Below are 14,929 nucleotides of genomic sequence, written 5' to 3' on the forward strand. Positions count from 1 at the left end.
TAAAATCAATTATTGATGCATTTCTTTTCGTTTCACTAAATATGCGTTTATTACTTGCAACTTAAAAAAAAAATCATTTGGAATAAGAAGCAGTTAATTTAACTCCCACATTTATTTAATTCATGAAAATGTGTACGAAACTGTACCATAAGTGCCTGAAAGTAAAGGAGCCGGTCGGATCTCTTGGTGAGGTGGCTCGCTGCAGTCAGCCAAATTAGAACTGTCTGCATTACTTTATTTACAAGAAATAACAAGATTATCGATTATTGACGTGTACTAATCAATTCTATAATCGACTACAGAACTTTCCTCCAGAAGGTCTTATCTTTGTCCATGTGATGTCAGATGAAACAAAAATGTAGCTGTTTGGCCACAATACCCAGCAATATGTTTGGAGGACAAAAGGTGAGGCCTTTAATCTCAGGAACACCATCCTACCATCAAGCATGGTGGTGGTAGTATTATGCTCTTACCGTCAAGCATGGTGGTGGTAGTATTATGCTCTGGGCCTGTTTTGCTGCCAATAGAACTGGTGCTTTACAGAGAGTAAATGGGACAATGAAAAAGGAAGATTACCTCCAAATTCTTCAGGACAACCTAAAATCATCAGCCTGGAGGTTGGGTCTTGGGCGCAGTTAGGTGTGTTCCAACCGGACAATGACCCCAAACACACGTCAACAGTGGTAAAGGAATGGCTAATTCAGGCTAGAATTAAGGTTTTAGAATGGCCTTCCCAAAGTCCTGACTTAAACGTGTGGACAATGCTGAAGAAACAAGTCCATGTCAGAAAACCAACAAATTTAGCTGAAATGCACCAATTTTGTAAAAAGGTGTGGTCAAAAATTCAACCAGAAGCTTGCCAGAAGCTTGTGGATGACTACCAAAAGCGCCTTATTGCAGTGAAACTTGCCAAGGGACATGTAACCAAATATTAACATTGTTGTATGTATACTTTTGACCCAACAGATTTGGTCATATTTTCAGTAGACCCATAATAAATTCATAAAAGAACCAAACTTTATGAATGTTGTTTGTGTCCAACAAGTATGTGCTCCAATCACTCTATCACAAAAAAATAAGAGTTGTAGAAATTATGGGAAACTCAAGACAGCCATGAACTTATGTTCTTTACAAGTGTATGTAAACTTTTGACCACGACTGTGTGTGTGTGTGCGTGTGTGTATATATATATATATATATATATATATATATATATATATATATATATATATATATATATATATATATATATATATATATATGGGCAGCACTGTGGAAGAGGGGTTAGTGCGTCTGTCTCACAATACGAAGGTCCTGAGTAGTCCTGGGTTCAATCCCGGGCTCGGGATCTTTCTGTGTGGAGTTTGCATGTTCTCCCCGTGACTGCGTGGGTTCCTCCGGTTACTCCGGCTTCCTAGCTTTTTGAGACTCTTATTTTGATAGCGCTGGCAGGATGGAGCAGGACTTTTATTGTGAAGACAAGAACTGTGCGGTCGGTCTTTAGGCTCTTGACAGCATGTACGGCGCGAGAGTCTGTTGAACTAAAAAGTGTTTCTCGCCTTCCTGTCAGTCGTTTTTTTTTATAATACTGATCTCACAAGATCCTTGGGTGCCGCGAGTGTCAATCAAGTGACAAAATTGACGATTGCTAATTTTTAGGTCTATTTTTTTAATCGACTGACACACCCCTCCGCAATTGACCGGTAGCTCACGATCGACGTAATGGGCACCCCTGTTGTATTGTTTGTAGTATCCCTAATGTACTAAATAGGCCTTTTTCCAGGAAGTTTTAGTTCCTGGAACAAAGGCCTTGTTCACACTGCAGGTCAATTTCGATTTTTTTGTCCATATGGGACCTGTATCAGATTTGTTCATGTCAGTGTGAACAGTGCAATTCCGTATTTTTCATATCCGACCCAGGCCTCTTTTTTTATGTGGAACTAAATCGGATATGTATGCGATGCGTCCTCAATGTGAACGCTCTCGCACTCAGGTCGCATTCATCTGACCAGAACGTCATCAAAAAACGATAGGTATAGTAATTACCGTATTTTTCGGAGTATAAGTCGCACCGGAGTATAAGTCGCACCTGCCGAAAATGCATAATAAAGAAGGAAAAAAACATACATAAATCGCACTGGAGCCCCGCCAAAATATGAAAAAAACTGCGACCTATAGTCCGAAAAATACGGTATTCGGCAAATTACGGTTACAAAATAATAAATTGATAACTGAGCAGAAAACAAGTGAAAACAAAATGCTTAAGGAACTCACTTGAAAGTTCCACCACTACTGTCTCAAACTGCTCTTCAAGCAGTCATCGAAGCAAAATATCCTGTAAAACTGCGAGGGCCAAAATACTTGTCCTCTTACTTCTTATCTTTCTACGTGCAATAATTTCGTTCAGAAAATGTTGACCTTGAATTCACAAAATCCTTGAAATTACAACAAATGCGCTTATGCTAAGACCAACTGGAATTAAAGTCGTGTTTACCTTTATAAACACTGCAGTGCATGCGACGTCATGTCTGCATACAAGTCAGGTTGCATTCACATTAGAAATCTAATTTTTTTGTAATGTGGACTGCCACATAAAAAGATTGGATTTTGACAAACAAATCTGAATTGGATATCTGACCCTGCAGTGTAAGTAAATGAAATTGAACAAATATAAAAACACAAAACAATATGATTTAAAAGTCATGCTTCGAAGTCCAGCTGAAAACGTTATAATCCACTGTAAATACCAAACATGTGAAATGTCCGCGAAAACGCCGAAATCTACGTTTTTAAGAATTCATGTTTGCGTCAAAATATCACTACTCCCTTTGAACGCTCCCCTCAGTCGCAGGTACTCACTTTTCCTCTTGCCTAAACGTTGCACTGAATTGCAGGACAGGGAGACAAAACAAGCTTGGGAGTTAGCATCATCTAGCTAGCTTACTTGTTGTCGCCTGCTTTGCTCACTGAGCCACAATTTTTCTGTGCGTCGCCCTCACTGGAAAAGGTTTGGACACCCACTGTTTATCCAATTATGCTATTTTATAATCAGGCTGTCCTGACTGTAACCTTGCAGAGAAGATCAAGAGGAAAATGATTTAGGTCTTCATTCCAGTCACTAATGTCAGGGTTTCTCCCAAGGAAAACGGCCACAAGTGTCTTATCACCTGTGTTGGAAAGACAAAGATTTCCTGAACTGAACAGCATTTGTCATGGCTGTATAACACAATCAAGTCATCTCTTTGCTCAAACGTTGTCTCCAGTTAATGATTAAATATTGTATATGGACTTTGTTACGTGAATACACCCATTAATGTTCCTTTTTGGACAACTTTGTTAGTCTAGGTTGTTTTGTTTGCTTGTAAAGGCATAATGTTAATAGAGTACCATTAGATTGTGCAGGTGTACCTAATGTTGTGGTCAGTGGGTAAATGCTACATTCAACAGCATTCACTGTCCCATTTAAGTATCTGTCTAGCTCTTACATTTGATATCCTGGGAGACATTAATGTTCATCTAAGCTAATTCAAAGAATGTTGACCACTTTATGATAAGTTTAGTTGGCTCAGCTTCTTGCAGCAGCTGTGTGCTTCATGAGAATTGTTCCTTAGTGGGCACCTCCCATAGCTCCTGTCTCCTCTCCCAGTCACCTACCCTTTAGTTTAAATTGCTGCATCATGTTTGTGATCGGTTTTGAATGTTTTTCTCTGCTGCGACATTGTACTTAGCCTCATGTGACTCCTCGTGTTTCTGCTGAACTAAAAGTCAAAGACAACCAAAAGTTCATGAAGATGACAGTGTGAAAAATAAGGGCCACTCATTGTCTTACTGACAACTTCAGCACTTCTTGTCTTGAGTGTAATTAGGGCCAATTAGAATACTGATGTATTGACATCCTTTCTTCCTTCCTTCCTTTTATTTATTTTCCTTTTCCCCCTTCTGTCGCCCTTTTTTTCTTTTGTTTTTATGCCATGAAAATCACCCATTGATCCATTTTTACCCACATTGCCTTGCGTTCGGTACCTGCTCCTTTGCGCAGCGATAAAGATCTGTTAAGTCAGACCAGAACATTGGCCATGTCGTTTGTCAAGTGTGCCAGCACAAACACTGAACACCAGTACAAGCTCGTCAAGGACATCTCCTTCTGAGCACAAATTCACACACAGGGACGGACTGGATGAATTAACACAACTTTATTTCAATAGTTCACCCCTTTTCTCTTTTTCGCCGACATGGTTTTTGTGGGGCTGCAGTGGATTGTGCAGTTTGTAACCAACATATTGCCTCTCATTTTCTGTCATTGTCACCTACACCCTTTCTAATTTAAACACCTCTTAAAAACACTCCAAATTTTACTTGAATATAGGCTTGGGCCGATAAAAAAAAAATTGGTGGACAATATATTCTCTGTCAGATTATTGCAGCTAAACAATATTATTGTCCGCATTATTTTAAGACCAATGTAAGTACTAATGCAATCGTAGTATGTAATGATAATAATAATGCAAGCAACCCTTTTAAATGCAACAAACTTATATTCCTCTTTTGTATTTTTTAACATCGTAATTGGAAAGTAAAAGTACAAGTATGCAAACACTAAAATTGCACTTTCAGTCTCTGTTAGAAAAAATTGCACTTAAATATGTTCTGACGGGCTGTGTTCGACTAAGGATTTCAATAGTCGAATCTGATTTGTTTGATTTTGCCCATAGTCGACTATCAGTCGAATCTGTAGTGTTGTTGTTTTTTTAGGAAAAACAATTATTGTGAAGATAGTGTATACTGACTGGTCAGGTGGTTGGGTGTCTATATTACATCACATGATGTCCTTATACAGCATTCGGTGATGTCTCGCCGCCCCAACTTGTCTACATGCAAAAGGATCCCCTGCTGGTCCCACTATGGACTAGACCAGTGGTTCTTTACCTTGTTGGAGGTACCGAACCCCACCAGTTTCATATGCGCATTCACCGAACCCTTCTTAAGTGAATAATAAAATGTTGGGGGGTTTTTTCAAATTCAAGACAAAGTGATATGTTTTGGTAAATTTTTAGTATGGGGAACATATTCTAAGTAACAAAGACTTAATTTAGAGTTATTTGGTTAGGGTTAGAGGGTTAGGGTTATAATAAGGCCATGCCAAATAAGGCATTAATAAGTACTTAATAATGGCTAGTTAAGAGCCAATATGTTACTAATTTGCTTGTTAATAAGCAACTAATTAATGATGAATGTGTTCCCCATACTAAAGTGTTAACATGTTTTTTTACTGGTGCACAAAATGAACTGTGCATGAACATCACCTTGTTCAAAGAACAAAACCAACACAGTGCATAAACTCACAACAAATTACACACCTGCAATTCAGTGTGACTTCTGCTGTTGCCGTATCCGTAATACGCCGATAGGGAGAAGTTTTTATTTACACGATGAGTCGGGTGTGTTTTGACCTCCGCCGAACCCCTAAGCCCGACTCACCGAACCTCTAGGGTTCGATCGAACCCAGGTTAAGAACCACTGGACTAGACTCTCACATTATTAACCGTATCCACTCGGCATCCATTGCACCGGTCCCTTCCAAGGTTTCTCCTTATGCACATTGGGTTGAGTTTTTTCTTGCCCTAATGTGGGATCTGAGCCGAGGATGTCGTTGTGGCTTGTGCAGCCCTTTGAGACATTTGTGATTAAGGGCTGTATAAGTAAACTTTGATTGATTGATGTAAATCTAGCCATTATGAGGTGATTATTTCACCTTCTAAAAGGAATACAGGCTTTCAATAAAGTGAACAAAACAGACATTTAATTTTCAACTTTTTCCACATCAAAAAAAGCTGAAAGACTCTGATACACAAACACAGTTGAGATTGGAGTGATCGAATAGAGAGCGGGCCGCCACAATTAGGTGGTCAGATTCCCATACTTTGCGCACTCCTCACAGGACTTCCTGGGGGATATGGTCGAATGCCTTTTCCAAGTTCACAAAACACATCTTCACTGGTTGGGCTAACTCCCATGCACCCTCAAAGATTCTGCCGAGAGAATAGAGCTGGTCCACAGTTCCACGACTGGGGCGAAAACCACACTGCTCCTCCTGAATCAGACATTTAACTATCCAGCATAGCCTCCTCTCCAGTACGCCTGAGTTGACCTTACCGAGAAGGCTGAGGAGTTTGATCCCGCGATAGTTGGAACACACCCTTCGGTTCCCCTTTTTAAATAGAAGAATCACATCCCCAGTCTGCAAATCCAGAAGAACCGCCCCCGATGTCCACGCAATGCTGTAGAGTCTCGTCAACCAAGACAGTCCCATAGCACCCAGAGCCTTAAGGAAGTCTGGGCGGATCTCAGCCACCGAGAAGATTCTTAACTACCTCGGCAACCTCAGTTCCAGAAACAGGATAGCCCACCACAGAGTCCCCAGCCACTGCTTCCACATTGGAAGACATTTAGGTGGCATTGAGGAGGTCTTCGAAGCATTCCTTCCACCAATCCACAACATCCTTAGTCGAGGTCAGCCGCACTCTGTCCCCACATACACAGTGTTGACAGTGCACTGCTTCCCCCTCCCGAGGCTCGGGATGGTGGTCCAAAATCGCTGCACATATGGACACCTTTATGTTTGAACATGGTGTTTGTTATGAATAATCTGTGACTAGCACAAAAGTCCAGTAACAAAACACCACTCTGGTTTAGATTCGGGCGGCTGTTACTCCCACTCACGCTTCTTCAGGTTTCACTGTCGTTGCCAACGTGAGCGTTGAAGTCCCCCAGTAGAACAAAGGAATCACCTGAGGAAGCACTCTCCAGTACTCCCTGTAGGGACTCCATTAAGGGCGGGTACTTAGAACTATTGTTTGGTGCGTAAGCACAAACAAGAGTCAGGAACCATCCCCCACTAGTAGGCGGAGGGAAGCCACCATCTCGTCCACAGGGTTACACTCCAACGTACAGGCTCTGAGCAGCTGGGCAACAAGTATTGCCGACCCTAGCCAGTCTCCTCTCACAGCTGGCAAAGCCAAAATAGAAGAGAGTCCAGCCCCTCTTTAGAAGACTGGTTCCAGAGCCGTTGCTGTGTGTCGAAGTGAGACTGACTAGATCCAGCCGAAACTTCTCCACCTTGCGCACCAGCTCAGGCTTCTTCCCCACCAGCGAGGCGACGTTCCACGTCCCAAGAGCTAGCTTCTGTAGCCAAAGATCAGACCACCAAAGGCCCTGCTTTTGACTTCCACCCAGCTAACAAAACACCCAACCTCTATGGCCTCACTTATGGGTGGTGAGCCCTCTCCGGGCCCCATGGGGGCAGGCCCTACAACCAGGTGCTCGCCATCGAGCCTCACCTCCAGCCATCGAGCCTCACCTCCAGTGAGCTGCGCCTGTGCGAGGGAAAACTGTGTTCCTGTTCTTGTCTATTCATAGAAGTCTTTGGGCTCCCTGTATGATCAGTGTCAGAGCTTGTGCCGCATTGCAGGCAGTAAGTCCGACTTGTTTCCAGTGAGGGTTGGACTTTGTCATCGATTTTGTTTACAACTTTTATGGACAGAATTTCTGGATGCAGTCTGGCGTTGAAGGTATTGGGTTTGGTGGCTGCAGGATTAGCTATCTGCTTTTTGAGGTTGATGTGGTCCTGCTGGCTTCATCTGGCCATGATCTTAAGCTCTCACTGCATCAGTTCGCAGCTGAGTGTGAAGCGACTGGGATGAAAATCAGCAATTCCAAGTTCATGTCCATGTTTTTTGCCGGGAAAGAGTGGAGTGCCATCTCCACCTCAGGGTCTTGTTAATGAGTGAGGAAAGAATGGATCATGAGATCAACAGGCAGATTGTCGCGGCGTTTGCAGTGATGTGAACCCTGCATCGATCCGTCGTGGTGAAAAAGGAGCTGAGCCCGAAGGGAAAGCTCTCAATTTACCAGTCGATCTATGTTCCTATCCTCACATGTAGTCATGAGCTTTGGGTTATGACCAAAAAGACAAGATCACGGGTACAAGCGGCCGAAATGTGTTTCTTCTGTCGAGTGGCGGGGCTCTCGCTTAGAGATAGGGTAAGAAGCTCTGTCATTTGGGAGGAGCTCAGAGTAAAGCCGCTCCTCCTCCACATCGAGAAGAGCCAGATGAGGTGGTGTGGGCATCTAGTCGGCTGAACTAAGTAGCTGGGTAGAGGGAAGTCTGGGCTTCTCTACGTAGGCTGCTGCCCCTGCGACCCCACTTGGGATAAGGGGAAGAAGATGGATGGATGCAGATTGGATTGTTTAGTGAGGTCATCGGCTAAGACATCAAACTTGACCTAGTAGAAGAAGCAAAAATCAGAACAAGATTTCTGTATGTAAACCTGCAGAAGGATCATTACCTTTGCCAGCAAAAAGTTACACCTCCAGGACGATGTGGCGCATCCCGTCACAAGCCGTGTTTGGTGAGTTCCATTCAGCAGGCCAGAGGCCCACGGTGGCACGGAAAACTTCCTGTCTGACTTTAGTGTGTCCATGTGTAGAAACATCTTATCAACACAATTAATAAAAGATTCTTGTGTGCATACAAATAGTTTTAGAGAGAGAGATGTGGGAGGCCAAAACAAACAGCAAGCTGTTACAGACATGTGACAACAGGAAGTGTTCTGGCTCCATAAAAGTAGTGATCGCCTCCTAGTGACAGCCACAATTGATAGCAGATACAAATTATGGCTTACTTTCTCAAAACTATTTGTCTGCACACAAAAGTATTTTAACAAATAATGAACATAATCAATCCATCCCCCCAACACACCTGCTGTGCGGGGGGGACCTCTGCTGGTACTTATCTCTGCCGCCCTTAATGTCTACCGATTTGACTGCAAGGTTTATTTCGAATCAGAATCTTCCAAATTGATTTGTCGAATCTTTGACTATTTGAAGATAGCAGTTGAAGAGCAGTTTTTTTCTCCATTAGTTGATGGACTAATCTTGCTCATTTGGTTTGAAAAAAAAATATTACTATAATGGGACATTTGGCTTTGCAGTTATTTTTTTTCCCTCTTAATGTTTGTTACATTGCGGTGCTTCTCACCAACGACTAGCAAGGCTTTGTCGTCTGCAAAAGCTTGCAGTCTCACTTCCAACCACATAGACAAAGATTGTGGATGATAATAGGGTTCACTTCCTTCATTTCATTCTGCTATAGAACAAATGCACTCAGGCGCTGAGAGAGATGCAGAGTTAACTCCCTTTCGCCTTTGTTAGAAGTAAGCGACAAAGTAAACAAACCCATACAAACATGGCAATTTGAGTTAATTTTCATTTGGTTGATTAATTGACTTATCGGCCGAGGCCTACTTGAATAGACTGTGTGAAAATCCCTTTGTCAATTGTTTTTTTCTTATAACTCATGCCTCATCTTTCTAGTAGTCACTTTACACACAGAAATACTGATTTCCAATAATGATTGAGCCCTGCCCCAGAGTTTATCTTGAACAGCCCAGTGGTTTTAGAAAAAAGTAAGTGGAAAAAATACTTTTGCAATTACAACTTGTATCCGAGGGCTCTGCGGCCCCACACAACAGAGAAAGGACAACGTCAAACTGCAGGAACATACATTCTTTTTTCGCTGTGCAGTGCCTCTTTGACTCAGCTGAGCTCTACTCGCCTCAGTTTGGGGCTTTCAGCTTTCCCCTTCAAAATAGTAAGGTAATTGGAAAAACCTTGCCACCTTGAACACATAATTTAGAACAAAAACAATGAAGGAGACTCTTTTTTTATTCCCAGTGTGTTGGCCTTTGTAAGGAGAGCCAGGATGTTTACAGCTAAGGCACAGCAACAGAGTTGGCATATGTGTTTATTTTTATCATTTCTCGTTGTGTATCAAACAGAGTGAGCAGCAGTGGTTTTTGGCATTCATAGTATAGTTTCTGCTCAGCAGATGCTAGAAATAGTACCAGGAAGTACCTCGAAACGTTGTAATTGTCAGTCGTGTCTTGGAGAGCCTAGCAGAGTCCAGTGCAGTGGACAAGAGACAAAAGTCAGACTCTATCTATTATCACCATCAGGATAATAAGACAAATCAGGCTGTCAAAACTACAGGATTAATATAGATTAAAAATGAATTATATATAATTGTGATTACCGGTAAATGAAATGAATCCCCAGCAACCCTGTGATTATTCTACCGGTAATTTGAAAATGTCATTGTTTGGCAGCCCTAAATACCAGTTTATTCACATGTTAAAATTGCAGATCAGTTTGCTGTATTAAATATGAAATGTATATACAGTGGTATTGAATTCACGACAGCGCTATCTGTGGGATCAGGTGCTTATAGATCCATTTTATGTAAATCAATGAAGCTTGTTTAAATACCTTGACTGTGTCTTAGTTTCCCGTCCCGGCGTGATATTGATAGATGGAAACTAAAATAGATGTTCTTATAAACTCTGTATATATAAAATACATCCTATAATGCCACTGTCGTTTACCACCTTATCAATAAAGTTTGGTGTTTTGAAAGTGCTGGTATGTTTTGAAGTGGCTCATGTGAGGGCAGTGTAGATGTTAGCCACTTTTCCATCAAGTCTGGTTTATCATTTCCTTGCTCATTTTTGTTTTTAGCATGTGTACCATCTTCATCCTTCCGCGCTGTTATCCACCCATCTTCTTTCCACGTCTTGCACATCCCTTTTGTTCTTTTTTTCCTTTTGCCTTCCTCCTCCTCACTCCTACACCAGTTATTTTCCCTCCATGGTCCTGAGTTTGTCCCTGGTTATAATGGCGCAGATTACAGGAGGCCGAGAGTCACCGCACATCCGCCGAGGAAGGAACCAGGCGCTTCAAGATGGACTTCGCCAATAAGGCTGACAGCCTGCAGCGACAGATCGACCACCGAGAGAAGCAGCTGTAAGCTGAGCGACCACGACCTTTAAACGCACGTGTCCTTGTTGTCTTAATGTTGTAAATTCCTTTGTGCTCATGATTCTGTTTGTTCCCACAGCCTGCAGCTGGAGACAGACCTGAAGATAGAGCGAGAATGGAGGCAAACACTGCAGAATGATCTGCACCGGGAAAAAGAGACGGTGTCTCAGCTTAGGACACAAGCACTTCAGATTAACGGCCTCAAGATGGTAACAAAAGTCTGCATGAAGTATTAACATAGTCACAAAATAGTTAATCAGCACAACCTAATGTCATGTGACATATTTCACTTCATTAAGGATGCAGCATCTCGTTGTGAGATCCCTAACACAATAACAGAAACACATATACATTACAATAAAACACAACAAACACACAGCGCTACCACTTCCAGAGCCCTCCACATCCCACTCGCTCGTTCACATACTGTACACATAATCCAAAGCAGTGCAATACAATACAACATCAGGAGAAAAAGAAAAGAACTGCAAATTTGGAATGGAAATTCACAACAACATCCTCTGATCTAAACCCACATCGGAGCAACGGGAAAAAAACGGATGGGGAAAAGGAAGAAACCTTGAGAAGGGATCGCACAAATAAGGGCCCCCTTACATGGTGATCGACTGCAATAGATGTCAAGTGGGTTGTTATTGAATTGTTAAATTATTATTGTTGAATTAGTAGATAAAGCAGGAGTCCAGTTCATCGGGAAACCAACTGATAGTCATGGGGTGGAGTGTAAATTCTTCCAGGCTCATCCAGTCAGCTACGTAAAAGTGTCTATAGCTGTGCATGGAAGAGTGGTCCAATGAATGGGCCATCTCGAGTTGCAACTCGGGTCAGCTAACACCTCCTCCAGACTGGAGAACTGGAAATTAACCGTAGCCACCTGGTATGTAGAAGGGGGACAGAGAGCAGAAAAGGGGTCTATTTAAAGGCTGGAGTATATAAATTAGTTTTAAGGCTGGACTTGAATGAATCTACTGAGGTAGCATCTCTAACCGTTGCTGGAAGGGCATTCCAGAGTGGGGCAAAGGTGGGAGAGGAGGGTGTTAAGATGTTCTTGTATCTGATTTTTATTTATTTGTTTGTAAGTGGGAAATACATTTGTATCGGACTTTAAAGGAGAAGGAAGATTATTCCACTCAGATGGGCTTTGATTGAATGACTTGCGACCAATTTTTTTTATTAGTCATATGTCTTGAGAGTATTGTGCTGGTTTAGGTACGGTGGAACATGTAAAGTGTAATAGGGATCTAACAATACATTTTATATCACAGTTATCATTATCGCGGTATTGTTGAATGTGCTCAAAAGTTACTTAAACTCACACTGAAATATTTTGACCAAGTTATTCTTTTGAATAACTAAAATAGACACACAGGTAGAAAACCCACTATTTTACACGGCTTGTGTTTCGTAGGCTTCACTGATAGTATTTAAACTTCGTGTTTTATCTGTTTCAATGGCGTCCTACTCTGTTTAGCGGTGCGTTGAAATACCTCCGTCTCGTATTCCTCACAATAAAAAACGATCAGTCTGTTCTTAGGAAGCACAGCTTGTTGATTCAAAGTGCACAATTGAATGCTTAGTGGTTCAGACAGCAATGCATTTACATAAAGTTTAGTTTAGTGTATGCCGTTTCTTAATGGGGAGAGAAGTTATTGTTTCTTGTTTCCATGTTAGCATTTAAGCTTGCAAGCTTTTGCATGTCAGTCTGTGAGTTTATCAAAAAGCAGTTATCAATCAGTTTTTTGATCACTTTATTCAAAAACTGTAATACCAACTGTCGGGAGTTTTACTGCAGTTATGATAATTACCCTTTATTGTTACAATCCTGAAGTGTAAACATTTAAAAATAAAACGAGACCCAGTGAAAGTGACACCTGGCTTTAGTGTCACTTTGGTGACACAATGGTGACTTCTGAAGGGACATCTCCAGACAAATCTGCACAAGGAGTTACATAAGAGAATTGAGAATAGAGTCAGCGGTGTTTTGGTAGACATCAGCATAATTGAGTATGAGAAGTAACAACTGTGAAATTATTATTTTTCAAACTTACAATTAAAAACAATGAATTGATTTGTAGAGAGAACCCAACCAGCCATAAATGTCTTATAACAAATAAAAGTGATATGTGGTTTGAAAGTAAGAGGTATTTGAATACATTAACTCGTTCCATCGCTAAAAATAATAAGCAACTCAGGTAAGTGAGATAAACCACATTTTGTGTGAAACACTATAGCACATGATTCTTTCACAATAAGAACAAGCCTGCTGTTATTCAAATTAAATTTGATTTGTGATATATCAGAAGTTAAATGGTAAAAAATAACAGTGTTGTGTGGGCATAGAGATAAACATGACAGAATTAGCACAGATGAGGCAAATTATTAATAAAAAAAAAAAAAAAAAATTGGGTCTAAAACAGAACCTTGTAGAACACCACAATCAATTAACATTTGACTTTCAAAACCATTAACAGAAATATTGATATGTATTGTGGAGATAAGAGTCAGGTCAGAGGACAGCATTATATATACAGCGGGGGTAAAAAAGTATCTAGTCAACCACCCATAGTGGCAGTTCTCTCACTTCAAATAATGACAGAGGTCTGTAATTTAATCATAGGTACACTTCTACTGTGAGAGACAGACTGTGGAAAAATCCAGGAAATCACATTGTAGGATTTTTAAAGTATTTGCAAATCATGGTGGGAAATAGGTATTTGATCAATCACAAAAGTTCAGCTCAACATTTTGTAGTGTAACCTTTGTTGACAATGATAGAAGTCAAATGTTTCCTGTAGGATTTCACCAGGTCTGCACACGCTGTAGCTGCTACAGTATTTTAGCTCATTATCTGCATCATAGACACCTGACCACAGCCTCAAACAGTCAGACTCCAAACTCCACCATGGCCAAGATCAAAGAGCTGTCGAAGAACACCAGAAACAGAATTGTAGATTTGCACAAGGCTGGGAAGACTGAGGGGGGTATCTTTTGTTCAGTTTGTATTAAAAGGTTTATATGATGGCGATAGTTAGAATAAAGATTAAGAGGTTATGTTATTGTGCTTATAGTTTGTATTCATTTGACAAACATGATGAAACTATCACATCATACGAATAGTTGTTTCAATGTAGAAACTCCTTTACAAATGCTACAACTCTAAAGGCAGATTATTTTTTATAACTGTGTTGTCTTTTTGGGTTTTTTTTAGGAGTTCCATCGCCTCCAGGATGAGAACTTCCAGTTGAAGAGTATCTGTGAGGACCAAGAGCAAGCTCTTGAGGAACTGGGCTCTAAACTTAGCGAGTACGTCATGTTAGCGTTTACCAAGGCCAGCTAAAGGTCAAGTAAAATGTCTTTACTTTGTTGCATCATTTTGTCAAACAGATCCAAAATGAAGATCGAGGATATCAAAGAAGCCAACAAAGCTCTTCAGGTAAACAAGACATGATATTTTTGGAATATACGCTGATGTGCACAAACTATCTAGGGAGGACAGGTGTGGTTGAAGGATAAGGAAGTCAAACACTGCAAGCTGTGTGAGAAGGAGTTTTCCATGTCAAGACGCAAGGTGAGAACATTCCTAACGGATCCTGATGGAGCTTTACTTACTTCCTTCATGTTGCGTGTCCAGCACCACTGCAGGAACTGCGGCGAGATCTTCTGCAACAGCTGCTCCGACAACGAGCTTCCCCTGCCCGCGTCTCCGAAACCAGTGCGTGTGTGCGACACCTGCCACGCCCTCCTCCTCCAGAGATGCTCCTCCAACCCCACCTGAAGGTGACCTCCAGCTGCACTAACACGGTGTCCGATTCTTCGACGACTGTTCTCCACAAAGGCACATTTTTGAAAAGTCTCTTACTAATGCATCATCAAAACACCTTAATAACTTGCTGTCTTTCCTCAAGTAGTGGCCGGTGCTCTAATGGCTCAATTACTAAATAATTAAGATAGACATGTCCTTTATTATCTCTATGGGGAAATAGCTCTCCTGTGGCTCAGTAGATGTGCAGACTTAGCATCTCTACAACAAATTGATCGA

The 14,929-nt window shown here is 41.4% G+C and overlaps 1 protein-coding gene across 4 annotated transcripts in view; it reads left to right on the forward strand.

Annotated features, from left to right (window-relative positions):
- The window catches only part of rufy2 (RUN and FYVE domain containing 2), a 38,376-nt gene extending 23,447 nt beyond the window's left edge, over positions 1-14,929 (forward strand). For 3 of the 4 annotated variants that reach the window (XM_061964260.1, XM_061964261.1, XM_061964259.1), the window contains 6 exons: positions 10,738-10,857; positions 10,952-11,081; positions 14,099-14,193; positions 14,275-14,323; positions 14,378-14,458; positions 14,522-14,929. In XM_061964260.1, the coding sequence (XP_061820244.1) occupies positions 10,738-10,857; positions 10,952-11,081; positions 14,099-14,193; positions 14,275-14,323; positions 14,378-14,458; positions 14,522-14,665 (619 nt within the window). In that variant the 3' untranslated portion in view covers positions 14,666-14,929. Of the gene's footprint in view, positions 1-4,039; positions 5,107-10,737; positions 10,858-10,951; positions 11,082-14,098; positions 14,194-14,274; positions 14,324-14,377; positions 14,459-14,521 lie in introns of those variants that run through there. The other variant, XM_061964262.2, reaches the window with a different exon arrangement.

This window comes from Nerophis lumbriciformis, linkage group LG06, assembly GCF_033978685.3.
Source record: "Nerophis lumbriciformis linkage group LG06, RoL_Nlum_v2.1, whole genome shotgun sequence".
NCBI lineage: Eukaryota > Metazoa > Chordata > Actinopteri > Syngnathiformes > Syngnathidae > Nerophis > Nerophis lumbriciformis.